The sequence below is a fragment of the Carassius gibelio genome, chromosome B9, assembly GCF_023724105.1.
Source record: "Carassius gibelio isolate Cgi1373 ecotype wild population from Czech Republic chromosome B9, carGib1.2-hapl.c, whole genome shotgun sequence".
NCBI classification, from domain to species: domain Eukaryota; kingdom Metazoa; phylum Chordata; class Actinopteri; order Cypriniformes; family Cyprinidae; genus Carassius; species Carassius gibelio.
This window is the reverse complement of record NC_068404.1, coordinates 23,435,980-23,456,267: the sequence shown is the minus strand read 5'-3', so window position 1 is coordinate 23,456,267 and position 20,288 is coordinate 23,435,980. Positions and strand designations below refer to the sequence as shown.

Sequence of the window (20,288 nt, the reverse complement as noted above, 5' to 3'; positions counted from 1 at the left end):
ACTAGATCGCTGTCTTCTTGATGTTTGTATATGAAATACAGTCACTCTTCTCAACCACGACGGGTCCAAAGTTGACCGTTCGCTAGAGATCCAATGCTAAAATAGGTTTGTCAAAAAGTCATAAGAAAAAAAAAAAGGAAAAAGAGTTGGACGGGAGAGATTAAAGTAAGGACATCTTCCTGGACAAAAACACAACTGCACTGTGCATGCTGGCTAATGGTAAATGCACTCAAATCCAAGATGCTTTTGAACAATGGGTTGTGTGTGTGTGTGTGTGTGTGTGTGTTTCTCGTCTCAGATCCGACCCAAGGTGTCAAGGCCAAAACATCCGGTGCTTGATCTGCTAACACACACACCACACATTAACTGGCCCCTCAAGGGCCCACCGAGGGCAGCCTAGAGGGGCTTGGATGTCCTGAGGCTGTGTCTCTCTCTGTCCTTATCCTGGAGAACCCCAGAGCCGTCTCTCATCTCTCTCTGGAGGACGTCCTGTGCTGGAGCTCACTGAGAGATGGGTGCTGCAGGGGTGCCGGGTGTTGAGGGGGTGCTCTGGTAGGAACGTAGAAGGACTTTGTGCTTTGTTGCCACCTCAGCCCTGACCTGCTGCTGCTGCTCCAGGAACTCCTTGAGGCGTGTGGTGGTAAACGTGAGAGTCTGTCTGCGCAGTCTCATTAGATAAGCGTCCTGCAGCCAGGAGTTGTTAAAGCAGTCCTTAATTGTAGGACGGGCCCTGAAACACACAGTGCAGAAATACAAGAGTCTGGCCCACACTGAATGCTAGATTCAGTGCCACCAACATCACACCAAGCAGAATAAATGAAATGAACAAATAATACATTTTAAAACCTAAAAAGTGTCATTTAGAAATTACCGTAATTATCAATGGCGATGGTGATTCTAATTAGATCCTTATTACATTTCTCATTTTATTCAAAATTTATCTGAAAATCAGTTTATTTTAAAAAAAGTACAATCAAGACTACTATGATGTACAAATACTTCAAAATGCAAATAATATGAATACATAGACGACATTTCTTTCCGTCAAGTGATGGACTAGAGCGCTGTCTTCTTGATCTTTGTTCAAATGAGTATGAAATAATACAGCACTACTATCATGCATGGATATCTATATAGATTACATATTTATAATATTAAAGTAATTTGAATGTCCATGATTTTCAAAGACGCATAAATATTAGAAGATTTAAATAACACATATTTTTGTGTATTACTATAATGTAATTTGTGTATTACTCTACTCTACAGATAGATATAGATAGATAGATAGATAGATAGATAGATAGATAGATAGATAGATAGATAGATAGATAGATAGATAGATAGATAGATAGATAGATAGATAGATAGCAGTGTTTTACTCACCAAGGGTAGCTGCACAGGATCTTCTTGAGGAACAGAGAGGCACTTTGGGACACATTTTGGTAGAGCTTACTGAGGTCAAACTTGGCTGCCTGAATTCTGGCCTCTGTCTCGGCAGGGTCATTCTCTGTAAACGGCAGTCTCCCGCTGAGCCTGAATGGTGTACGGCATGACAAAAGCTTCATGTTACACACTAGAATAGTGTTCATGTCAAACACAATCACAGCCACGGACAGCTCACAAGCTCCAGAGAGCTTCTGGAATGCGAAGACAAAACGCAAGGGACAAAACACAAACTGTAACATTAATAAATACTCCCACTGATAAAAGATAGAAAACTGGACATTTAAAAGTCAACATGGAATTAAAACAGACCCCATTTCCTTCCAAAGACAGAGCTGCAATGGACAACACTCACATGATATAAGTCAATACGCCAATGCTCCAGATATCAGCCGGTGGACCCACCACATCTCCTTTCAACATCTCAGGAGCTTTCAGTAATCAGCAGAGATATAAACACATTAGTGAGTGAGAAGAAATGTGCAATTGCTTATAATATATATATAACTAAAATATTAAATAAGAGGGAATGGTATACGATAGGATTATCTCACAAGGAAATAAATACAATGTTTTACCTAAAATCCTCTGGGGTTTATATGAAACCATATATTTAAAAAACTGTCTTACACATATAATCCAGTGTTCCAATGGGTGGAGAGAACTGCTTCAGGAACAGTGGATTGAAGGTCTGTGCACTACCAAAATCAATAATCTTAACAACATTCATGTAAGTGACGATGATATTGTCTGCTTTGATATCCAGATGCAGGATTCTCCGGCTGTGCAGGTAGTCCAGACCCTGAAGTATCTGTACGATGTACGCCACCACGTCATCCTCTGAATATCGGAACCTAGAAAGGGAGATAAATGATAAGGTGTATTTCATAATCTTCATGCTGGCAGGGAAACTTCAAATAATATTTACCAAACAAGATTGCTTAATGAACGTTTTGTATTTCTAAAGGGATAGTTCACCCAAAAATAAAGAACTCGGTATCTGACCTGTCAATCAGACTATGGAGCAGCTCTTTCCCTGAGCAGCACTCAGAGATGAGCACTAGGTAGCGTGGGGTGACGTAGGCCTCATGCAGAGCCATGACCTTCTCGTGGTGGAGTGACTTCAGTATGTCATACTCCTGTAGCACGGCCTGCTTGCTCTCAGGCTCATACGGCACAATCTTGGCCATGTACAGGTTACCGGTGGCATTTTCCCGACACTCTCTGATCACACCAAAACGACCTCTGTGGTGAAGAAAATACAAAGGGATCAATGGCTGTCAAGTTCCAATATTATAGATTTGCCTTAGAGTAATACAGAAACAATTTTTTTTTTTTGCTTGAAAAGAGTTGATACTTCCTTAAATAAATAAATAAATAAACCACTTGAAATTCTGTAATAATGTCCAAAAACATTAATACATTTTTAGTGGCTTACGTGTCCAAAATAAGTGTATTTTTATGGCAAAAAGCCACCGTATAAAAGAAGCAGTTAACTACTGAGTGTTTTCCACCCTAAGGGTTGTCTTATTTTGGTTAGCTTCCCCAGCAAAGCCACTGGTAAAAAAATAAAATAAAAAATAAAATAAAACAACAAATAAAATAAATCAAAGAAGAAGAAAAAAAAGTGAATAAAGAAATAAGCAATCAAATAAATATACACAAATAAGTTTAAATAAATACAACAAAAAATATATAAATAAATAAAAATACCAAAACAATAAATATACAAAATAAACAGCTATAAAAATACAATTTAAAAACAATAAAATATAATATGCATGACTACAACTAAAAAAAAAATAACAAAATAAACAAATAAATAAACAGGCATCAAAAAACAATTTAACAAAATATGACACTATCAACAACTTGGAACAGTAATTACATTAAGAGCTAATTCAGCTTATGACATTATTGTTCTAGTAAAGTGTTTATCATGTTATGATATCATATGGATTACTTACAGCTTCTTTTGTATGTGGTGTAATTAGATTTTATTATTTGATGTTGATTTGATAAACAGCCATAAATATGTTCTATGTGACACTGGTATAAGGTACTATAAAAAAGATCAGTCACTGCACTTTACCTTGCTTTCTCATCCATGAATGTGTATGGTTTCTGTGGGACTCCCTGCCTTAGGGTCGACTCTCCAGGTTTTCCTATAGGGGTTCTGCGCCCTGTAGGAGTGATGGCTCTTCCACTTGGAGTCATACGATTGGGTGTGCCAGTACCCTCCCCTACGGGACTCAGACTTGTAACTAACACAACCGGTGGTGACAGGGCAGGAGAAGGCGTGTTTGGGGTGACTGGGGTCACATGTGCTGTAGTGGTGGTCGGGACGTACATGGGCACTGAAGAGATAGGCTTGCCCATAGCAGGTGGAGGGGAGACCAAAGGGGGCGGGGACACCGGAGGAGTGTGAGATGGAGGGGAGACCACATTCACAGGGGTCTGAGGTTTGGGCAGGACGACGGGTGGCGAGGGTTTAGCAGGAGGAGGCTGAGCTGCAGGGGATGCTGGGGAGGGTTTGGCCATAGTGATGTTGAGAGTAGTCTTAGCTTTAGCTGGGGTAGGAGCACTAGGGGATGGAGTTCGGATATCAGGCACAGTACGATGACTCGGGGCAAGAGCGGCAGGGGAAGGTGTCGTAGCTGATGCAGGTGCAGCAGGGGGAGATGCAGGCTTTACCGGCTGGACTATGGAGGGCGCTGAAGTCACCGGTGGAGCTGCAGCCTGTTTAACGGCAGCAGGCTTCATCGCAGGTAGAGTCATTGTGGATGTTACCACTGAAGGTGCAGGAGCCGGAGCTGATGGGAGCGTTTTGACAACGACTGTTCCACTGGACTTTTGGGGTGCTGTTAAAAAGACTTTGAATTTGAAAAACAAAGATGCACAGATGCATAATTTCCATTCCAAATTATATTACACTATTGTTAAAAAGTTTAATATATAGTAAAAACAGTAATATTATGAAACATTATCATTTAAGGCAGTGTCCTCAAACTCAATTCCTGGAGGGCCACAGCTCTCCGGACTTTAGCTCCAGCCAGCTTCAAATCACACCTGCTTGGAAGTTTCTATAATCCTGAAGATCCTGATTAGCTGGATCAGATGTGTTTGATTAGGGTTGGAGCTGTGCTCCCCCAGGAATTAAGTTTGAGATCAATGATTTAAGGTAACCATTTTTTTGGTTACGCTTTATTTTAAGGCATTACTCCAGTCTTCAGTGTCAAATGAACTTTCAGAAATCATTCGAATATGCTGTAGTTGCTGTCACTTTTGATCAATTTAATGTTCCCCTGCTGAATAAAAGTATTAATAATAAAAAAAATTAAAATTAAAATTAACTGACCCCAAATGTTTTGACCAGTACTATATTGTATTATATTATAAATATATTCATCTAATATTATACAGTATTTTGAGTCAAATTCACTGTCATTTGGTAGTTTTGTGACATTCCATTTGTCTTCAAAGAACATAAAAAAGGTAAGAGACACTAAAATGCATTTAATATCGGTACACCTGCAGCAAAAATTTACATGGCTTTATTTAGTAAATTATTGGCTGCCAACAGTGTAAAATTGTTGAGAACCACTTATGTAGGTAAGAACATTTGTGCACCTGTTGAGTCCAGGATGATTTTTTGAGACAGATTGCTGTAAGGTCCCTGACCAGCCTTGTTCACACAGGCCACTCTGAACCTGTATGCTGCACCGGTTGGAAGGTCCGTGACATTGTAGTAACAGTCAGCCACACCTGTGGCTACTATCAGCCAGTTAGTCTCACCTAGGAAAATAAATATTACATTGGAACATGACAAGAATAAGAATTGGGTGCAACATCCTTCCTTTCCAAAAGAGGGCAGTAGAGCTGAAAAAATTATAACTTTTTCCTCTACACTTTTTTTTTTTTTTTTACATTTTACAGGAAAATTAAGATATTACATTATTGTTATCATAAAACATAACATTTTTGCTTGATTATCTCAGTATTAAATCTCACTTTAAATTGTCAGTCAAAGTCCAGTAGGATAAATAATGAGTGCTGTCCACTAACCCTCTGTCTTCCTCTCCAGAGAGTAGGTGCATGGTGCCGTGGTGTCTGAGGGTCTCCAGACCACCAGAGCGGTGTTTTTATACTTCTGAGGCACCTCAGGAGTCCCAGGACTATTAGGCAGACCTACAAAATAATATTTGGTGTTACCTACTAGAAATTTTCTTGGTTCTTATGTCTTTCGAAAAAACCTTCAATTGATTGGGGTAAATATTTATTAAACTTATCAAAAGAGAGTAAAGAAATTTAGAAAGTAAAAAAAAAAAAAAAACTATTTTAAATACATGTATGATAAAAGATATATTATAGTGTTTATTAAATGACAAATCAGCATATTAGAATTGATTTCTGAAGGATCTGAAGGATTAATGGCAGACGAAAATTCCGTTTTGCCACTCACACAATCGCAAGAATAAAGCACACATCAAAAACAATGAAAAATCTTACCATCCCCAAAACTTTTGAAAGGTAAGTGTATCTTACTGACTTTAGTGCAAATTGTATAGAAACTGCACTGATTAAATATTATAGAGCTGAACATAAACAGAAAACTTTATGTTTGCTATAGAAAGTCACATGCTTTTCCAGCTTTTTGCAATATACAAATTGTCCTTGACCATGGAAACTTTCAGACATTAATGTAAGAAAGAAAGAAAGGAGAAAGAAAAAGAAAGAATAAATAAAACAAAACTGTCTCAGTTAGAGTATCTACATAATATTCACACCTCTGCTAGCAAGTCACCTTTCCATATTAATCAGCTTTGTGAACCACAAAAAGGAGTGAATAATTTATGGCCTGCTGTTCTAGGAGAAAGTAGCTTTGCACAATGATAAGCAATGCATTAGCCTGCTCACGATGTTAAAAAGCCAATGGCATTTCTGTTGTCAAGACTAAAAGAGATCCTTCCTGAGTCTTGCTGTGATGAGTTATGCACTAACTCTTAAAAAAATAAATGTGTTCTTTATTTCTGTTCTTTCACTGTCCCACTTTCATCTTTGTTCCAGCCTTTACTTTTCTGAGAAATTCTGGATCACTGCAATATAGCACTTCTCATCTTATTTTCTCCTTAAGGGGTTTTAACACTGACAGCGCTTCTCTACAACAAAATGATGAGATTGCATTCATTTTCATTGAGATTTCATTTATTTTCTGTGACACATCAAGTTTGAGAGAAGTGATGCATAAAATCAGATGCACAACCATGTCAAAAATTGTCAGCATTTTTTACTAGTGTATTGATGATCATTCTAGTTTATGAAATGATCCATTATGCATTGCTGCAATTTATAGATAAACACTTTCCCCAGCAGAATATTTAATTGCTGTGGATAACATCTGATTTCTTTTTCTTTGTTGTTTTGTTTTCTCAGTCTTTTTCTCATTTACCCATCTATTCTCCTTTCTAATCAGCCAGACTTTTACTACCTCATTAGCTTTCTTTCTGATCATTCTTGTCTTAAACTTACGAGCAAGGGACACAATGCATGAGCTGGTGACAGAGGCCAGTGTGTTCGAAGCCACACATTCATAAAGCCCTGCATCCTTCTTGGTGGTCTTCATAATCATCAGGAGCTGTCTCCCATCAGGGCAGGATATCATGTTCATCCTCGGGTCTATCTCAAGTGGCTTCTTATCTAAGAATACACAAAGTTGAAAAGCAAAACTGTTAGTTGGGAACTTGAAGTTTTTCCAAAATCATAATTTCAAATCCACAACCTGGTATGCTCTAATGTTAATGTTGACATTTTAGACTTTGAATTTGGTGTTGTTAATTTAGGGTGACGTTTACTTTGAGGTGAAGAGAGATTTCTAAAATATATAGGTTTGCTTGTGTTGTATCTAAAATGTATGGTTTAGTGCAGCACAGATATTTTTAAAGAACAAAATACCAATAAATATATGCTTTAATATCTTATTTTTAACTCTCAAAGTACTCCATATTGGCTGAGACACTATAATGCGGAAGAATTTCTAATTTTTACAGATACAACATGAAGCCAATATAGGGAGATAATACACTTACAATTACTGCAAAGTTATTTTATATTCAGTATATTCAGTTAAGTTTTTTTGCACTCCATTTAGGTCAGATTCTATTATCTGTAGTCCCACAGAAGCTTTTATTACAGTTTGAATCAGACCTTTCATCCATGAGATGCGTGGGTGAGGACTGCCAGCAGGGAGGCAGCTGAGAGTTACAGGATCTCCCTCCAAGAGAACGTGGTCCCTTAGTTTGATATGGAACACAGGAGGGAAGTCTAGTTGTTGAGAGAATCAGTGAAAAGACTAGTGAGACAGGCACTATAATTTATCTCCCACAGCTGTGCCAAAGCAAGTCCATATGCATAATTGATTCATTGATGATACATGTAAATCTTTAAACAACATTGGATGTAATCAAATAGGTGTCTTCTTTTGTGCAAAAGTTACTGTGAAATTCGTAAAATGAAATGTGCAATACCAGATGTTAGACGTGTGTACTGGCGAGAGCGGAGAGAGCCATTCTCCCTGGCAATGGAAGCTGGGATGTCTGGTTGGGAAACCGTCTTGTCTCTTTTTCCCCTTGTCAACCCCCAGCGGTCCCATCGTGATCTGCGTTCAATTTCTGTACCTGGAAAAAAATTAAGGCCTTTTAACAGAAAGACCAAATTAAGAGCATTAACCCCCCCACCAAAAAAAAAATATTTGTGTACTTTTAGCAGTTGATTCTGATTGGATGCTTGACATGGAATCGAGTGATTCTGATGAGGTCCCTTTCCCTGATTGGGCAGCAATTTGGTTCTGTGGGACACCCATCCTCTTCAGACTGCCACCTTCTGAGGTGGAACGACGTAGTTTTGTGAATATAGGTGTCCTTTTCTCCATCTTGCTTTCATTATCATCTTTCCTGTCCTCAGAGTGGCTCCTAATCCTTGTGGATAGGCTTGCCATGGTACTGCCAATCTTCTTGCGCATGGCAAGGATCGGTGACTCTGAGGGTGCTTTGGACTCAGGCTCTGGGGGAGGCTCAGGACCTCCATCCAACCTCACCATCTCAATCTCTTTCTTTTCTTGGGATCCCCTCCGTCCCAGTGCCCAGGACAGACGACGCCTGGGTGCTGAAGCTTCCTCTTCTTTGAGCTTCTCTTCCTGCCTCTCTACTGATGGGGTTCTTTTCAAGCGCATTGAGAGTCTCCTCATGAACCCAGGGTCCTTCTCCGCCTCACGAAGATCCTGAACTGACTTGGACTTCTCCTCCATCCGCCTTGGAACAAATTCTAATGGTGCACCAATTGGCCTTGGGCGATACATTTCTTCTGCGGTTTCTGGAGCAACGGTGGAAGGCTTTTCTTCAGTTTTCTGGAATGAGAAGCGTTTAAGACTACGAGTTAGAGTGGACTCACGCTTCTTGAAACGAGCTTCAAAGACCTCCTCAGATGCAAGGTCCTGAATGTTGCTTCCAGGAGACGGCTCTCGCTCAGAGGAGGCACGAGTGGGAGTTTTAGGAGGACTTGGCTCTTTAGGAGAATGTTCTGTTGAGGCAACCCGAGAAAACACTGCAGGATGTTCAGTGCTTTGGGGAAGGTCTGGTTTGGATGAAGAATTTAGCAAAAGGCTTGGTTCAGAGATGTGTTTGGAAATGGGTGCATAGACTGGAACTGAAGCTGGGCTGGTTGTTGGGGTGGTTGATGCAGGTGTAGGCACAGGAACAGGACCAGGTTGGCTAGATGCCTGGACTGATGGTACCATGATGGTCTGCATGATACTAGCATATGCAGACACTCTACCATCTGGGAGCACTGTACGTGCTGGGAGTGATGGAGTCACATAAGTTGAGACGACACTCTGGGGGCTGGGAGCTGGGGCAGCTGTTGGGGTCACCATTATTGAGCTGGTGGTAATGGTAACCTCTGGAGACTTTGGTGATGCCTTTACATTATCCTCAACTTCTTTAACCTCATCCTCAACTTCTTTTACCTCATCCTCAATTTCTTTTATCTCATCCTCAACTTCTTTAACCTCAATCTCTGGAGCAGGAGGCTCCACTTCTTCCTCTTGTTCTTTATCCTCTCTTTCTTCCTCTTCCTCAATTGTTTCCTCTACTATGGGGGTCTTCAGCTTAATTTCATCCACTTTTTGAGACTTTTCACTGGGCACCTCTAACTTGCTCTGGACCTTCTCCTGTGCATCAGTCTCCCAAGATTTCTGATCAACACTACTAGATTGATCTGCATTAGTTTTTGGCAAAACAATGACTTCTTCTGGTCTGTTGTCCTTGTAGACAGCTGATTCTTTTTCCTCAATTTTCTCTCTCTCACATACTTCTGGTTCTGGTGTATGGATTTTTGGGGTGATGGGGCGAGAATCCTTAACTGGCTCTGTGAGAGCAGACATAGATACAGCTTCCTGCAGTCGTCTCTCTTCTATTTGTGCCAGTGGGATCTCTAGAGGTGCTCCCATCCGTCGGTGCAAGGGCATGGGCTCTGAATCACCCTGGCTGAAAGAAGCACTCTTTCGGAGTATCTTTGTCTTTGGGATATCATCTCTAGGAGACTCGCTGGATGCCGCTCTAACAAGTGGAGGGTTTCCAAGGCGAGACCCCCGCACATAGCGCTTCTCATCCCCCATGCCTAATGTCTCCAGCAGTGGGCCTCGTAATCCGCTCATCTTGTTATCTACAGAGCCACCCCTGAGAAGTCTCTGCCTCATAAGTTCCAATTTCAGGGCATAGTCTTCCTGGCTCAGCTTTGCAGCTCCTGGACTTGGGCTTCTCCTTGGAAGCTCCATCGATACTGACTTTTGCAGAATTCTACTTCCATCGGTAGAGCTTTCTTCTGTGCCCTCCTCTGGTTTGATGTGGAGCTGTAGGGCACTGTCAGCTGAGCTCCCTCTGCGCAACTCTCCTCTGCGACGAGCTCCCTCTGGCTCATCTGACTCCATGCTTGAACCTCTCCTCATAGGTCTCTTTGCGTGCTCTGCTCTTTTGGCCAGTTCTGCTGGTTCTACATCAGATGAGCCTTTTTCATCATCTTGTGTTGACCTCTTCCTGGCTTTACCCCTAGCAGCTGCACCTCCACCCTCTTTCTCTGACATCTCCACTTCCATGGGCTCTGACTTCTGATGGCTTGAAGCAGGCCTCTCAGCATTTCCATTCGGTCTACCTGTCATTTCATCATCCCCAACAATTTCAGTCAGTGACATTCTAGAACCTGAGAATTCCATGTTTATGGGCATTGGGATAAAAGGCAGCTCATCAATGTCTTCATCCGAATCTGAAGATGATGATGGTGGTGGTGAGCCTTGTTTCAGGTGTCGTGGAACAGCAATGGAAATGTGGCTAGAGGAGTCATCCAGTAACTCGGCTATAGACCTCATCACCATCTTAGATTTATAGCTGATAAGAGATCGCTAAAAGAGATATGTGAGCATTGTTACAATGACATACTAAAAGAATCTATAATATTTTAGGCACTGAACAAAATTCATTAAAATGATCTTACCTGCCATTTTCTTCTGGACATAAACTTTTTCAGGGACTCTGTGCTGATGCTTTTACCCTTATTCAAGGTCTAAAATAATGAAATATGTATTTTAACAATCACTGTAAATAACTTTTTCCATTAAATACTTTTATCTAAATAGTTTTAAAGCTTAAATTAACTTGATGTTGAATTAATTCATATAACATATTTGGATAGCCACACGTCTAAAGGAGCATTTCTTTACTCTTCTACTCTTTCGTTACCTTGAACCAGGGATGCCGAAGACATTCGTTAGCATGGGGTCTCCTGCAGATAAAACAACATTAAACAAATTGCCACTTAACAAAAAACGTTCTTAGCAGTAGAAATAATTTTCTCAACAATATATTATCAACAGGAGTATTGTGCTGCAGATAAGCACCGTAGATTCCACTTACAATCTATCAGCCACCAGCAGTTTAATGACGAATCCCTTAGCTTCATGACAGAGGTCGGTAAACATGCTTTCTTCAAAAGCTACATTATAGTTCCTGATGTTGAGAACCGAACTGCGGTCGTTTTCTCCAGCAAAAGGAGAAACTCCAGTGAGACTGCAAAATAGAGTTGTTTGTTGAAGTCTTAACTGAAGATACTGGTATTAGTGATGAACACTAAACTCTTGCTTAACATAAATTAACATAATATGATGTAAAATTATATCATTATTTTTATTCTAATAGACAGATTTGAAATAATCCTACCATAAGTATGTTAGAACTCCAACAGGCCTGTGAGAAGAAAAAAAAAAGTTGAATTGTGAGGCACTAATGTATTCATGATACTTTAGAGGCTGCATACAGATTTGTTCAAGAGCTGTTTTGTGATGGAGGCACCAGGTGCGTTACCAGATGTCCGTTGCCTTGGAGACGGGTGTCTGGTTAACAATCTCTGGGGCGACAAATTCTGGAGTGCCATATTTGCAGTACTGTGCCTCATCAGGCGTGAACTTTACAGCATTTCCAAAATCACATATGCGGATCTGATCACTAGTAGGGTCTGCCATGAGGATATTATCAGGCTGAGTAGAAAAAAAGAAGAGTCTAGTCAACACATCGTTTCTTCGTGATCATTCTTATGGAAGAAAATGGTAAAGACAGCAAATTACATAACATTTACCTTTAAGTCTAGATAGAGTATGTCATGATGATGAAGATAACTAATACCCTCCAACAGTTGCCTCACGCTGGATCGGATCTGCAGTAAACAATTCAGACAGTTTAGGGACACGCGTCACTTTTACTAGTCCTGTCCCTACCGAAATTCTTAAAAGAACACATTATTTACTCTCTCAATAACTAGAACATGCAAAGAGAAATGGCCCATGACAAACCAAATGTGACAAGTCTACTCAAACATTTGGAACTTTTTTGGTCACTTTGAAAGGTCAAACTGGTTCACTCACCTCTGACTCCATTACTGTTGATTTCTTTGTAAGCCTTTCGAGAAGCTCCTCATGGCATCTTTACACATTGTCAAAGACAATCACAGTGACGGGGCAAAGCTTGTGATCAACTCATCATCACTACAACGTGTGAGCGGAAGTGTGATTGTGCCAGATTGTGTGGATGTGAGATAATTATACAGTGGGGACCAAAAATCTGAGTTCACAAGTGAAAATGCATCTCTTTTACACACCATTTCATGCTGTTCAAATAAATAAATCACAAATTATAGTCATAACAGTTAAAGTTCAGTGTTCAACTAAAACAATTTACATGTCCTAGTATTTGGTTTGTTTTTCTTTCGCAGTCTAGAAATAGTGCAGATCCTCGATATTTCATATTAATTTTACACACTTTTCTATTCAAAAGCTTAAAACTTTTTCAGACATCCAGACTTTTAGACTCCACTGTGTGATTATATCAATGTAAGTGCATGTTTTATGTAGGATGTCCTTTCTTTGTGTGTCTTCCCCAAGAGGCTTTGCCCTGAAGGAGACATAAGCCAACTATTTGTGACAGTCAAAGCACAGATGGACTGAAGCTATACACACCGGAGCGATTCTAAGGCAGGTGTGAATACATAGGGTAAAGATTACACAAGCATCTGTAGCAACTCTCAGCGCAGAAGGGCACTTTTAATCTGTACATCTGACTCGCAATGAACTAAGAGATGATAGTTCATCATGACAAACTTTGAATGTCACAGAGTTCAAAATAAACTTCACTTCATTTAATTAAACTTGCTTTTATGGCCGGCGATCCTTAAAGCTCTCAGAGATGTTAAAGGATACAGCTCTGTGATGATGATAACAGCATTCTTCTTTTCAAAGGCGTCGTGAAAGTAGAGGATCCTCTCATGGTCTAGATGAGACAGGATGTTCAGCTCTCTCAGAGCGGAGACCTTCCGTTTAGCCCGAGCGGAAATGAACTTGGCTGCATATTCGTTCTTTCCCGCTTTCTGTATTACTCGTTTCACATATGAGAACGCCCCTCTAAGGAAAGAACATTTCTCATTATATCATAGAAAACAGAACATTTCTTTGGGGATAAAAGGTGAATGGTGTTTTAACAGGTGTCAACAGCAAACTAAATGATAATCAGTGTAGCAACCGCATAATTCAGCCAAGGAAAAGATGGTGTCAACGAATATATGAATAATCAATGCTTATTTAATTGACTATTTAAATGTCACTATTTCTTTGCATGCCACTAGTAGCACAAAAATTACACTCTTCACTTTTAAAAAATTACCAATGCAATTGACTATAGATTTATTGCGATTTACAGGAACATGACTATGTAATACCTGTTTATTGCATTACTGCAACTGGGTGTTTTATTGCAATTTTTCCTGTTTTGTTGGAGTTTCTTGCACAATACCAGTCCATGAATTAACTCTGCTCTTACCCCCATCCTGTAGTGTAAATGTGAACTTTATCACTTTTCTCACTGTAGGCAATACTGTGTGTTTAATAATAGCTCTGTTATAAGTTATAAGGTCAGTATTTATTTTATTATTTATTGTAAGTCGCTTTGGATAAAAGCTTCTGCAAAATGTCTAAATGAAAATGTATGTTATTCATGTATTTATTGACAGAGAGAGAGAGAGAGAGATTCAGCATGGACAAACTGATCAACAGTGACAGAACTGTATTACGGTTTACATAAAAAAATTACCAGTAAGTAGACACAACTATTTTTCATCACTGATACACTGATAAAAATGAAAAATAAAAACCTTCTTGAGCACCAAATTAGTATAATAGAAAGATTTCTGAATAGTCATGTGACACTGAAGATTGGAGCAATGGCTGCTGAAAATATATATATAATATATATTAAAATTGAAAAGAGAAGTGTAAACTGTAATAGTATATCACAGTATTAGTGATTTCCTTGTATTTTGATCAAATAATTGGTAAGCATTGGAGACTTTTTTAAAATATAAAAAAATCTTATATTTAAAACGGTAGTGTACATACAGACAAATATTGTTTAAAATACTCATTTTTGAACAATTACATCAATATGTTTTAGTAATGAATGAAATGCATATTTATAATCAGCTTTTTTGTTCACCGTCTGTGGTCAAAATGTTGCCAAAAGGTATCAAAGCATGCACCTATGATGCTTTAACATCCTCTTAGAGCAGACAGCTCTCTAGGTTTTGGAAAAGAGCTATTATGTGTGTAGAGCTGTAGCATGTGTCTCTTAGCAGCAGGTTCAGGTCTTAATAGAACGGTGGCAGTCGGCCATAAAGATTATAATTAAAGCACAGAGAGAACGACAGCATGCAGAGCAGAGATACAGCGCCACAATGGCTGCACTCCTCTCTGCCCAGTCGAGCGCTCACTGTACCATTGTGTTAAACAAATAACCCTCTTTCAAATGTGGCTTTGACTGTCTTTATATATTAAACCGTTTCAAAGTCGTATTGATGCAAATCTGACCAGGTTCAAAACTGATATGGTTCGAGGAGTATGATAAGCATATTGACTGGAGGTGTTGATTACTGAACATACTGCTTTAAACAGACAGCCCTAATATTTATATTAAGGGCTTCTGGGTAGTTACTCAGTACAGAAGCTGTTCAAACCTTGTTTGTACGAGGCACAGAGATCACATTTTTTACAACCTGAGAAATGTCAAGGGTTTTGTAGCCTCTTCTGAAGTGGCTGAATCATTCTTTGATTGTGGAGCTTGAAATTGCATCCTTCCCTACCAAAAGCGTATTTTTAATAATCTGCCAACACTTTCCTCAGCTGACGCTTTATTAAACCTTAGACGTGTGTGATGAGTCAGAAGACCTGAGATCTGTCATCAACAAATGCTGATGGAGTCTGCTTTTTAAGTTTCTAGGCAGACAGAGGAAATCATTAGAGATAAATGGTGCATGTCCAAGTGAGGCTCCGGGCGGATGACTCACCTCCCAATTTCCTTGTGCACGTCATAGTAATCAGTGAGCCTACGCATTTTTCTTAAGATGGACGCCTCGTCCTCCATGGGGTCGTCTTTGTACTCTTTAGCTAGACACAGAAATTACAAAGTTAATTTCTAAAAGCTAGTCAAATGAATTGGCAAGTTTTTTTATGATCAGGCTACACATGCACTGTGTGTTAAATAAACTCAGTTTCACATTTTTCTGAAACATTTAAACACTTTCATTACCATTTTAATATACACAAAAAAATATATTTGAATAAATAAAATAAATGTGCATTGTTTATTTTATCCACACATGTATTTCTTTTTTTTTCTTTCAAGTGTGCATAGAGTACGTAGATAAATTGTTTGAAAACTTTATTGTATGATTGTTTTGTTGTGTTTTGCTAACATTATTTTCTATAAAGTTGCTTTAGAACAAAACGTTTTGTAAAAAAAATACTTAAAAAAAATAATTTATATGTTATGCATGTTAAATACATTTTTACACTTAATATTTCTCATTAAGTATATCTGATACAATTTTCAGAGTTTTTGATATTTGACTGATATTTTACGAAATTCATAATCATAATCTTAAGGAAATCAATAGTATAATTCAGAAACTCATTGGAACTGGAGATGCACAAGGGAATCACCCGTACAAAATGTTATCTTTGGCCCCTTGACAGTGCTGGATGTATCCCTTTATTCCATCTCACCTGGTTAGGACATGAGGTTGCAGTAAGGTGGTGGTGAGTCAACATGCTCAGAAACACAACCTCCTTCATTAAAGTGAAAGTGCTTACCGATGTGGACAGTCAGCTCAGCCTTGCAGGACACAGAACCAGCCAGATTCTTAGCAGTACAGGTGTAAACTCCTGAGTCATCTGCTTGAGTGTTCAGTACCACTAGAGAACATTCATTGTCATCGTACACAAATGTGAAATGGCTGCTTTCGGACAGCAGGGTGTCTCCCTGAAAGTCAGAGGAAAACAACTGAGTGGCCATCCAACTGCTGTGATTTGAATTTAAAATTATTTTGTGTGGGTTTGAGGTGAACAGGGTAGTGACGAATTAAATAGAAGGCAAAGCCTTGAGGCAGGAGATGAAATATCCAACGGTACCATTCAAAGCATAAATTAGCATGATTTACAGGATGTGATAATGCTCTCAGGGACATGGCTCAAGGAAATATCAGGCAAGCAGTGTTAGTGAGAGACCTGCGTGTGGAAAAGGGGCTGACGTGGTTTGACCTCAAGATCTGAATAAAAGTCAGATCTACCTTTAAAGTAAGTTTTTCCAGGTGTACATGGGAGATAAAAAAGAGATGATCCCTCAGCTAAACTCTCAAGTGACTAGAACTGATATGAAAACAACATACATCTGCCTCAGCATGAGTGTCAGGAATGGCTTATGGTGAAACAGAAAGAATTTTTGGCTTCTAATTAAATGGGCACATTTTTTTTTACTACTATTTATATTCCATGTTCGCAAACTACGAGTTTGTTAAGTATTATAGGTTTTCACTGTCACAAATGTAGATTCATCAAAAGAGAACCATATTTAATAGAACATAAATCCTCAAAAGCTATTTTCTACAACAAAACACACACCTTATACCAGAGGATGTCTGGGACGGGCTTTCCTTCAACCACCACCGCAAAACGAGGAGTCTCGCCTACATTCACGTCCAGGTCTTCCATGATGGTCTCAAAAGTCGGCGCCACTAGAGACAGAGAAATCAATGAGACTCAGATTATGTGCAATAATAACAGAAACACATCCAGTTTGTAATCAGTCCACAGCAACATACCTGCCATTTCCAGGGTTAGGGTGCAGGTGTCACTGCCATACTTGTTGCTGGCGATGCACGTGAGCTGACCGACATCACTGCTCTTTACCTTGCACAGCATCAGTGTATGCTGGTCATCATCAGGCATGCTCAACTCATACAGACCCGGTCTGTTAGACAATGTCACTGCCCCTCTGTAAATATGAAGGCAGAATAACTAATAGCTTTCTTTTTGGTCAACTACATTCATGTCCTTGCAAAAGCAAAAGGATTGTGTTGATATTTGTGACCCTTGACCACAAAACCAGTCTTAAATCGCTGGGGTATATTTTTAGCAATAGCCAAAAAATATTGTATTGGTACAAAAAAAATCATTAGGATATTATGTTAAGATCATGTTCCATGTACATTTCCTACTGTAAATATATCAAAACTTAATTTTTGATTAGTAATATGCATTGCTAAGAATTCATTTGGACAAATTTAAAGGCGATTTTCTCAATATTTAGATTTTTTTGCACCCTCAGATTCCAGATTTTCAAATAGTTGTATCTCGGCCAAATATTGTCTGATCCTGATAAACCATACATCAATGGAAAACTTATGTTTTCAGCTTTTAGGTGATGCATAAATCTCAATTTGGAAAAAAATTTACACTTAAGACTGGTATTGTGGACCAGGGTCACATTTCAGGTTATATGACTATGCAAATTAATAGATACAAGAAACAAATAACCGAATGGATGCAACAACAAACAAAATAGTATTCAAACAGGTATAACACAGAGAAAACTGTTTAGGCATTCTGAACAAACCCTAACAAAAATATTTGAGGGAATACTAATACAGTGTAATACAATAATTATAAAGTATAGCAAATACGTAACCATTCCAAAATGATTCAATGCAATCAAAATGCTAAATACCTCTTCCATGTGACTGATGCATTGACGTGGTTGAGAGTGACTGTGATGCTTAAGGGCTGCTTCTCCACCATATACACAATGTCCGGCTTGTCAATGATTATAGGAGCCTCCTGTAGGTACGGACCTGCAGACGGAGAAATAAAAGCCAGTCTCTAGCAGTAACTCATACATCTCATTGACCTGTCTGAATGTGTCTGTCCTTGTCTGCTGAGGCATACCTCTATCTAGCAGCTGCACTGGCTCGGTGGCAGGCGATGGCTTGCTAAAGGCCTTGCTGGTGATTGATAGCACCCTGAAGGCGTAGCGGACACCTTTAGATAGATTGGTAATGGTATAGATGGTCTGTTTCAGGCAAGAGGCGATGATGGTCCACTGGATCGACCCTAGAGCTTGCTGCTGCACAGCATACATCAGGGAGCTAGGATCTGGAAATCAAATCGAAATATTTTTTTGTTAAGTTTGAAAGCCAAAACTAAAAAAGGAAATCTGATTACTTCCGATACATGTTTCAAATACACTACAAAGAGAGGAAACAGCGCTTAGACAATATGGAACAAGGACACTCAAATTTTATGGCTCAGGCAGTCATTCAGCAGTAAATCTATGATTGTTTCCAACAACATCATCACCAAGACATAGAATATCTGTTGGAGAGCAATAAATAAAATGTTACGGTACCACAGTGCTAGTATTCTATATTTAGCTGGTGGCCATACTTGGAAATGTGTTAAGGAAATAAGAGGAGGTCAGATTAATCATCTGTGATGTTATCCAACTAGCGTCACCACACTGTTGCTCTATCAATATTTACTGTATGCTGAGAGAGTACATTTAGTGTAAGAGAGGATGCCAATAGAGTGACTTTTGGAAATAAAGATCACAAATGTGACCCTGGAGTACAAAACTAGTCATAAGTAGCATGGGTATATTTGTAGCAATAACCAACAATACATTGTAAGGGTCAAAGATATAGTTTTTTTTCCTTTTTCCAAATATCATAAGGATATTAAATAAAGATCTTGTTCCATGAAGATATTTTGTAAATTTCCTAGCGTAAATATATCAAAACTTAATTTTTTATTAGTAATATGTATTGTAAAGAACTACATTTGGACAACTTTAAAAGTGATTATCTCAATATTTAGAAATATTTTGCACCCTCGGATTTCAGATTTTCAAATAGTTGTATCTCAGCCAAATATTGTCAAATCCTAATAAACCATACATCAACTGAAGGCTTATTTATTCTGCTTACATCCCTATTTAACATTTTTTTTTTTCCGGTCCAGGTTCACAAACGAGAAAAAAAAAATCACCCAAAAATGACAATTGTGTAATTTATCATCACATTTCTAAAAAATCTATAATTTTTGTTACAAAAAGCTGTAATATGGGCTTAGAAGACTTAAAATACAGTGCAAAAGTTCCATATTTATTATGCTTCTGCAGTGCATTTGAATCATTTTTGAAGCTTGAAAGCATGGGTTTCTATTCATTGAAATGACATGAAAGACAACAGCATTTTCCTTTATTGTCAAACTAATCGTTTAATATCTCTATTTCTCCAAGAATAAGATTACGAAGAGAGCCACTGGTCACAAACAGAAAGACCTTTCCCAAACTCACATTATTGGTTGAACCTAATCAGTTCTGGTGCAATTAGCAGTGCAAAAATGACACACTTCAATTTTAAGAGCCTTGCTTCACCTAATAATTTCAAATTTGCCTTTAGAGATTGAGATATGTCAACATTTGTGTCTATTTTAAGTATTTTAGAGAAGCATCTGAAAAACAATGGATATTTACATGAAACATAACTGGGAACTCTATAATCCTACAGCTACGAAAAGAGCAACCACTGACCAATTAAAATGTTCCTTTGGGGAAATTCAAACCTTTAAATGAGAATGTTACAGTACAAGAAGACTTTTTAAATTAAATAAATATATGCATAAATAACATGCATAATTATACCAATGGACGGATCCAGTCTTCTGGGTTTCTTCCAGCTTAGCGTGATAGTCTTGCCAGTGATGGACTCAATGACTGGGCCCCCATCTGGCGGGTCAGGAAGGATGTCTAAAACGGCAGGAGTGTCAGTCAGAATATTTATTTGTTGCCAGAGGAGTCTATTGCTATTTTTCACACATGCACACATATGCTTCAGCCTTAAAATAAATTAAAGTATTCCTT

General features: G+C 38.7%; 1 protein-coding gene across 6 annotated transcripts in view; it reads right to left on the bottom strand.

The window, feature by feature from the left end:
- LOC127965290 (striated muscle preferentially expressed protein kinase-like) overlaps window positions 1–20,288 on the bottom strand; it is a 73,757-nt gene continuing 53,469 nt past the window's right edge. For 5 of the 6 annotated variants that reach the window (XM_052566045.1, XM_052566040.1, XM_052566042.1 and 2 more), the window contains 27 exons: window positions 20,070–20,174; window positions 18,314–18,520; window positions 18,096–18,219; window positions 17,191–17,363; window positions 16,991–17,103; window positions 16,184–16,352; window positions 15,379–15,478; window positions 13,244–13,444; window positions 12,413–12,470; window positions 12,127–12,204; window positions 11,856–12,028; window positions 11,712–11,738; window positions 11,409–11,561; window positions 11,235–11,277; window positions 10,990–11,058; window positions 8,203–10,897; window positions 7,971–8,120; window positions 7,651–7,767; window positions 6,976–7,143; window positions 5,512–5,634; window positions 5,077–5,241; window positions 3,539–4,319; window positions 2,452–2,691; window positions 2,077–2,300; window positions 1,802–1,877; window positions 1,387–1,536; window positions 1–730 (listed from right to left, as the gene is read on the bottom strand). In XM_052566045.1, the coding sequence (XP_052422005.1) occupies window positions 502–730; window positions 1,387–1,536; window positions 1,802–1,877; window positions 2,077–2,300; window positions 2,452–2,691; window positions 3,539–4,319; window positions 5,077–5,241; window positions 5,512–5,634; window positions 6,976–7,143; window positions 7,651–7,767; window positions 7,971–8,120; window positions 8,203–10,897; window positions 10,990–11,058; window positions 11,235–11,277; window positions 11,409–11,561; window positions 11,712–11,738; window positions 11,856–12,028; window positions 12,127–12,204; window positions 12,413–12,470; window positions 13,244–13,444; window positions 15,379–15,478; window positions 16,184–16,352; window positions 16,991–17,103; window positions 17,191–17,363; window positions 18,096–18,219; window positions 18,314–18,520; window positions 20,070–20,174 (6,911 nt within the window). In that variant the 3' untranslated portion in view covers window positions 1–501. The remainder of the gene's footprint in view (window positions 731–1,386; window positions 1,537–1,801; window positions 1,878–2,076; window positions 2,301–2,451; window positions 2,692–3,538; window positions 4,320–5,076; window positions 5,242–5,511; window positions 5,635–6,975; window positions 7,144–7,650; window positions 7,768–7,970; window positions 8,121–8,202; window positions 10,898–10,989; window positions 11,059–11,234; window positions 11,278–11,408; window positions 11,562–11,711; window positions 11,739–11,855; window positions 12,029–12,126; window positions 12,205–12,412; window positions 12,471–13,243; window positions 13,445–15,378; window positions 15,479–16,183; window positions 16,353–16,990; window positions 17,104–17,190; window positions 17,364–18,095; window positions 18,220–18,313; window positions 18,521–20,069; window positions 20,175–20,288) is intronic. The other variant, XM_052566041.1, reaches the window with a different exon arrangement.